This window comes from Monoraphidium neglectum (assembly GCF_000611645.1).
Source record: "Monoraphidium neglectum strain SAG 48.87 unplaced genomic scaffold scaffold03173, whole genome shotgun sequence".
Lineage (NCBI taxonomy): Eukaryota > Viridiplantae > Chlorophyta > Chlorophyceae > Sphaeropleales > Selenastraceae > Monoraphidium > Monoraphidium neglectum.
In genome coordinates this window covers 1-7,030 of record NW_014010455.1, presented here as the reverse complement: position 1 = coordinate 7,030, position 7,030 = coordinate 1, and the positions used below count along the sequence as shown (strand labels likewise).

Below are 7,030 nucleotides of genomic sequence, written 5' to 3'. Positions count from 1 at the left end.
ATAAGATATTGAAGAGAGTATAAGATGTTGAAGAGAGTACTTGCAATTGTGGCAAACAGCACGTCAACATTACTGTGATGTGACCAACTGAACCTGGGTCATGCCAGAGTGGGCGTCACTGCGGCGCAGGTGACCGGTGACACTGGAGGGTCAGCCAGACCCTCCAATTGAGCAGGGTGCGACCTTCATTAAGCTCAGTAATCAGCTCCATGAGCAGTGGCAGATGCTGCAGTGAAAGGGGGTATGGTGCGTGTACGCAGGAGCTGGTGGCTGCCTGCATGCACGTGGCCCACACGTGGCGAGTGGGCCCCACGCAGTCCCACAGGCACTGACCACAGCGCGCCTGCATACAGTGAATCTGGGAGGCCTTTGGCGTTTGCTATAGCCGTAGTGAATATTCGCTGTGGCGGGGTGGATTTGTGTGGCGAGCGATCGGGGGTAGCGGCGGCGTTCGCTTTAGGCAGGGTTTTCGCTATTGCGGGGTTCGCTGTAGCGAGGGAAGACTGTAATGGTTTGTCACAAAGGCTGAAGCAGGCAGAACGATTTCTTCCAGTGTCATCAACCATCCAACACATTGTGCTTAGCAACAGCCCACAAACACATTCAGTGTGTCTGTGATACATGCAGCCTGCTTCACTTTTACATCAGGTTTTGTTGTGAGGGTTGGTTGAGCACCTGAAATACCCCACAGTCGTACGAGTGCATATGGATGATCCCAATGTTACTCATCCAGCTTCCCCACGACTCCTGCGCCCTGCTGTGCTGAGGCAGCTGACGCCTGTGCCGCCTTGCAGGCAGGGCGGTGGCTGGCCCAGTGCCGCCTCATGCACTCCTCGCCGCAGTAGCGCACCTGCCGGCAGCCGCGGCACAGCCGCAGCCGCACGGCGCTGCTGTCAGCCGCCTCAAAAGCACCGCAGCCAGCGCATGCCGCCTGTGCTGATTGGGCTGCGGCTGGCAGTGCTGGTTGCTGCTGCCGCTGTTCCTGCTGCTGCTGATGACGATGATGGTCGTGCTGTTGTTTATGCTGCTGCTGTCGCTGCTGCGCGTGCTGCAGCTGCTCAAGAACCCGCTGAGCGACCACTTGGGGGCTGCCCAGCACTCGGCGCGCCCTGCTCTCGCCTGCACGAGTCCCATGCAACTCAAACGCCATCGCATCAAGGGCGGAACACAGCCGCTCCAGCCGCTTCAGGAGCTCTGGCGCGGCATCCAACACTGAAGCAGCAGCCGCAACAGGGTCGGCTGCCCGCATGCACATCACCCATATAGCATCTACGATGGAAGTGGGCCACAAAGCTGGACCCCCGTGACTGCTCTGGGTGGCGGCTGCGGGGGCGGCCAGCAGCCCAGCGAGAGAGTGGCACATGGCAGCTGCGGCTGCAGGCAGCACTGAGGTGGAGATGACGCGCGCTTGGTCGGCATCGATCAAGGTATCCAACAGAAGGTCGCGAAGGAGGGCGGCCGCATGCACGGCACACACTGATCCAACCGGAAGGTCCACCCTGCCTGCGTCAGCGGCATCACTTGAGCCACGCATGGTGGCACTCACCGCCGTGCTGCCCAACGGCCGCTGGGCGGCGCACAGGTGCTGCAACAGGCCCCTCCGCGCCGCCTCGGAGCCCGCAAGCCATCGCGCAAGCTCTGCACGGCTCCGATGGTTGCAGAGCGCGAGGCACCCGAGCGCCAAGACAGCGCGGCTCCCACACAAGGTGCCTGCGACCCCCGGGCGCCCAATGATAGCTAGGAGCGCGGGCATGGCGGCAGCCGACACCTGAGGTTGTGCGGGCGTGAGGGCCAGCTGCTGCAGGATGGAGAGCGCATCCAGCAGTGCGCGCTCGTCCCTGAATTCGTCAGTGGGGCCCAGCAGGAAGCGGCACATCTGCTGCACGCCGCCGGCCTTCACCAGCAGGTCTGGGTGGGTGGTGGGTTTGGGGGTTTGCCAGGGTGGGGGCGATGTGTGGGGCGTCTGCATGTGACATTTTGGAGTTGCACAATGCATGCTGTCTTTGGACTGAACTAAGTTATCCAATTTGGTTAAGGGGCGCCAGGGCATACAGGCGGTGAGCACAGTTGACACCCCGACGACTTGAGCCAGCATGCACCAACCAGACTTCTTTGCCAACCTGCCGCACGCTCCTTGATCATTGGGCAGGCGTGCAGTTTGACCAGTGTGTGGACAGCAAACGCCGCACAGTCGACCGTCGAACCCAGCAGCCGCACGGCGGCTGCCACGAGGCTTGGGAGGGCGTCAATCGCGGCCTGCAACGGTAGCACGCCGCCCTGCCTTGCTGCCGCGGCAGCGGCCCCCGGCCCTGACGCCGCCGTCCCTGAAGCGGCCGTTGGCTCCCCGGCCGCTGATGGTTCGAAGCACGCTGCCACGAAGTTTATCAGGCAAAGCGCCTCTCTGGTGAATTCCCTGGCCCGAACGGCCGCCTCAAGCCCGCCAACAGCCCCGGCGACCGCCGCCGCGTCGAGCCTCATGCGAGCTCGCACGACGGCGCTGTCATCGCTGAGGAGAGTGAGGCCGTTCAGGAGGAGGACGAGCCTTGCTTGAATCGTGGGGTTGCGACAGGACCGGCCGTCTGCTCCGCTGCTTCGCGCGAAATCCGCGCGCCCCAAGGTCTCAAGCAGCAGCCCAACGGCGACGCCGCCGTCGCCTGCGCCGCCAACGGACAGGATGGCGCGCCGCCCGGCTGCCGTGTCACAGAAGCAGCTCAAGAGGCCCGGGACGACGATGTCCAGCGGCGGGACGTGTGCAAAGCCGACACGGCCGGGGTGGCGCCGCGCGGCGGTCACCAGGGCCTCGATCAGCCCCGGCCAGGTGGCGAGCTGCGGGGACGGCATGACGCATAGATTGTGTCGTGGTGAGTGTCGTGGTGGTTTGTTTGTGCGATATGCTCCGCTCTTGAAAGCGCCCGACAGGGATTGCCTCGCTCCCCCCTCTCCCTTGCCCTGCTCTGGACCATTTCCCACAGGCAGTGCCACGACCCACACACCATCCACACTCAGACCACACAAACATACAACAGCACAAATGAACAAAGACACACACAAAAACGCATACACTGCTTGTGAATCCTGCTGCTGCTACTATTCGTTGCGTAATGCGTGTGCCTTGCGCACCTGGAGGAGCCGGGCGCTATCGCTGCACACACCTGATCCCAGGAGCGTCATCCATAGGACGGTGGTGCCAAGCGCAACCTGTGGCGCCGCGTTGCTTCTCATAAGGTGCAACATCCTCTCAACTAGCTGCTCTGGCAGCAGGCTTGAGGGATCTGCGAGGGCGGCCGTACGGATGCTCGCGATTGCGGCTTCCACATCGCGGCGCGCTGCCGCTGCATTCGGCTTGTGCTGCAGCATGCGCTCAAGGTCGAGTGCGTGGCGGAGTGCACGGAAAAGGGCCTTTGACGCCATGTTATCGCCACTTGCTAAACCCTTGCGGGTGGTACAGGTTTCGAGACCTTTGCTGATCTGACGAGAAGCATCGCGATCTATAGGGAGGTGGTACAATCGAGTATCATCAATACACGCACTGGAGGGCAAGCTGCAGTAGCCTGGGGCAGCTGCGCACCACCACCTGGCACTTTGGGGGTCCCGAGCCAGTGCTGGCCTAAACTAGGGCAAACCGCCAGCGTGCAAAACAGCACCTGCGGCGCCATGCGCCACAGCCCCGAGACCGGTATGCTGGCGTGACTCCTGTGCAGGTCTCTGGTTGCCTGTGTTGCCACCTTCAGCAAATGAAGAACAACGCCTCGCCTGGAACGAGCGTCAGCCACAACCGCGGATGTGTGCTCCCGCCCCGTCTGCCCAGCCAGCCGCCCCTCCCTTGCTGCTCATGTCACCCGCGCCACCCAGCCACAGACGATCACTTTGGCCCAGTTGCTAAATTTCTGCCAGGCCAACCAGAGGGAGGGGCGGAAAAGCAACGGCTTGCCGACACATCACACAGGGCAGAAACTCATACCATCATAACGCATTGCCGATGTACGTGAAGCATGCCGCGGGCTGGTTTCGCTTGATGCAGCGCACATGACCGCACCAAATCCGGAACGAGCACTGAGAATATCAGGCGACCAAAAAGCAGGATTGCGTGTTCTCAGGGGGCATGCCCGCAATCGGCGCCCATGGCTTGCCCCCTCAAACACAAGTTGCAGAACAGCGATTGACGATTTAGGCATGCATGCTAGGGAGACCCAGACCACCCCAGATTTCTGCCACACGGCAGCCTAGGGCCCTGCCCTGCAAGGCGACTAGGACGGCCTTCCACGTCACCACACGCTGCCGCGCACCAGTCACGCGCGGCCAGGGCCAGCACCGAGGGCCCGACGCCCGCTGCTCGCGCGGCCGGTGGCCTGCCGGGGGCTGCTGCTGCTGCGGGCGCGCAGCGCGCGCTGGCCGGCGGGCGGCAGCCCCACAAGTACAGGCGCGGTCAGTCCGAAAAGTACCTGCGATTATGAGGAAGATAATCCATATAAATAATATATGGTCGTTCAATTGGATGCAGATCAAAGCCAGGCAGGATATCTAGGGACGCTGTGCAATTCCAAGGTACTGTGTGGGGGCCACAGAAACCGGGCACCTGCCTCTTGTCCTGTCTCTCCCGCACGCGTCAGCTGGCGCTGCACTGGAGCGGCTGCTGCGCACGCAACGCTGGCTGCTGTCCGTTTTTCCACCTGTCGCGTCTGCCGGCTCTGTCGCCCATACCCGGCAGCGGCAAACGCTCACAAGAACGTGCATGCGGCCCCGAACAAGCCCGCCTGCGGCGCGGGGCGCACCTGTTACCCCACTCCCCGACGCCCGGCACGACGCGCCACTCTGCGTCGAGTGAGTGGTCAATCTCCGAGGTCACCACCTTCATGGCCGGGAACGCAGTGCACACCTGCGAGTGCCGCGAGGCGGCAAAACCCGATTTAGTTATGCAGCGGTCGTCGGTCTGAGTCAGGCGAGATGGTAGTAACTGGAGCCACCGCCGACGCAGCCCCTCGAATCACACATCCATCGCCTCCGCCGTCCCCAGCTGGATCATGGCCCCGCACCCCAAAGGTCGCCTCCAGTCCCCACGGGTCGCAGGCGCTCCAGGAGTGCGCCCCAGACACACCCGACGAACAACCCCACGGCGTCGCGCATGCACTGCCCGTTGAGTCGGTGCACGCGTCCCCCCTGGGGCTTGCGCGCAGCAGGGGCGCCCTGCACCCGCACCCGCGCCCCCGCCTGCGCACACGCACACACATGCGCACCTTGTGCACTGCCTCTGGTGCGGCTATGACGCAGAGGAAGAGGATGGCCTCTTCCTTTACGCCGCGGTCAAGCAGCACCTGGGGGGGGGGGTAGTTGGTTGGTTGGTCGGTTGAGCAATTGCGTGGGCAGCTCATTGGGTGGTTGATTTGTTGGTTGATGGGACGGTCGATCAACTTGATGTTTGTTTGATTCATTGGTTGGTTGGGAGTGCTTGGTTGGTTGGGCGATGTGTTGAATGGTGCTGGACGATTTGAGCAGGAGCGGGGCCGGTCTGTCCGGGCTGCGACTGGGGCAGCGCTCTGGGTGTATGGTTGGTGGGTTGCGCGCCTGCCGCCGAGCGGGTTGGTGGTCGGTTGTCGCAGGATGCGCTCTCAATCCTCAAACGGACAAACTGCGCACGAGCTCAACCGCCGTTTGCGGAGGCTGGGTGTGCCTGATACCGTCCCCCTACAGAGCGGACCCCCTCAACCAAGAAAGAGGTCCATGGGTGCGTGGTGCGGAGGGCGGCGCGCGCCGTGCGCACCTGCACAGCCCTACAGGCGGTGTGGCCGGTCCCCAGTACGGGGTCCAGCAGCAGCACGTAGCGCCGCGCGATGTCGGCCGGCAGCCGCGAGTACACCACCTCCTCCTGGGATCCCGCGACGCCGTGCCTGGGTGGTGGTTATTGTTTTTTTCCACAGAGGATGGGCGTCGGTAGTGTTTTAAATGTTTCACATACGTTGGGTTGTTTTGAAGGCGTGCGGAGCACGCATGAGCCGTATTTTAGGGGCGTCTCGCTTGAAGCCGTGGCCCCCCCGCGCGCCCGGCCGCGGCGGTGGCAGAATGACTGGGAGGAGGACCACCGTCGCCGGGGGGCGCGGGGGCTCGGGCCGATCGACTCGGCGGTTGGGGCTGGACACAGCTGGGGGCCCCGGCGGCCGGCCGCCCATGCGGGCGCGCCCGGCCAGGGGACAGCCTTACGCGCTGAGGCGGCGCGGCACTGCACGCGCGCCCCCGCAATAAACCAGCGTTCTGGAAACGCGCCCTTTCCCGTGCCCCCAGAGTGCTGCGATGCTGGTGCCAACCCCCCAAACCCTAATCCCCTCGTGCACAGTTTGGGCACCCGTGTCGCGCCAACAGCTTGCGCCGGCGGCCACCCTCACCCGAAGCAAGCCGAGAGTGGCGGTGCTGCCACAAGACTGCAGCCCTGAACCACCCCAGAAAGCACGCGTCCATGGCACAAATAAAGACTCCCAAAATTACTAAAACCCAGCCAAAAAACCCAAAACCTTCTGACCACTCGGGGATGCGCCGTCGCCATCCGCCAAAAGCATGTGGTCAGCCAAGCTCACGTGCGGGGCGGTGGTCGCGGGAGTATGAGGAGTCTGGCACGGCCGCGCGCTGCGAGCTGGTGTAAGCTTGCAAAAGGGGGCCCCAGCACACACGATCCCTCCCCCGCCCCACATTTCCGCGCCTGCTTCTCAGCAGTGACACATCGGGCCTTTCCGCCTGCTCAGCAACGCACTTCGAACGCCCCCACCCTGCAGCCGGCAGGCGCGGGGCCGGCGCTCCACTCCGGTGCCCGCTTCCATTCTGCGCAGAAGCGCCGGCACACTCCGCCACTTCATGATGGCCCGGCAGCTACCCACGCCCCCAGCTCGTCCCAAGGCGAGGCTGCCCCCTCCATCATCACAGCCACCCCAACCCCACCCCCACCCCACTTCAGTGCCTGGCAATATCGACCGCCTGGACACCAGGAGCGCATAGCTAAAATCAAGGTCCGCAGTTTAGGGTTTAGGGCACCCCAACCCCCCTC

The 7,030-nt window shown here is 63.5% G+C and overlaps 1 protein-coding gene across 1 annotated transcript; it reads right to left on the bottom strand.

The window, feature by feature from the left end:
- Positions 1–721: 721 nt before the first annotated feature.
- On the bottom strand, positions 722–1,312 carry MNEG_12300 (hypothetical protein; the record flags this gene model as incomplete). The annotated part of the gene is made up of 1 exon (XM_014039228.1): positions 722–1,312. A coding segment is annotated over one exon (591 nt), but the record flags the coding sequence as incomplete, so codon positions are not given.
- Between the last annotated feature and the right edge of the window lie 5,718 nt (positions 1,313–7,030).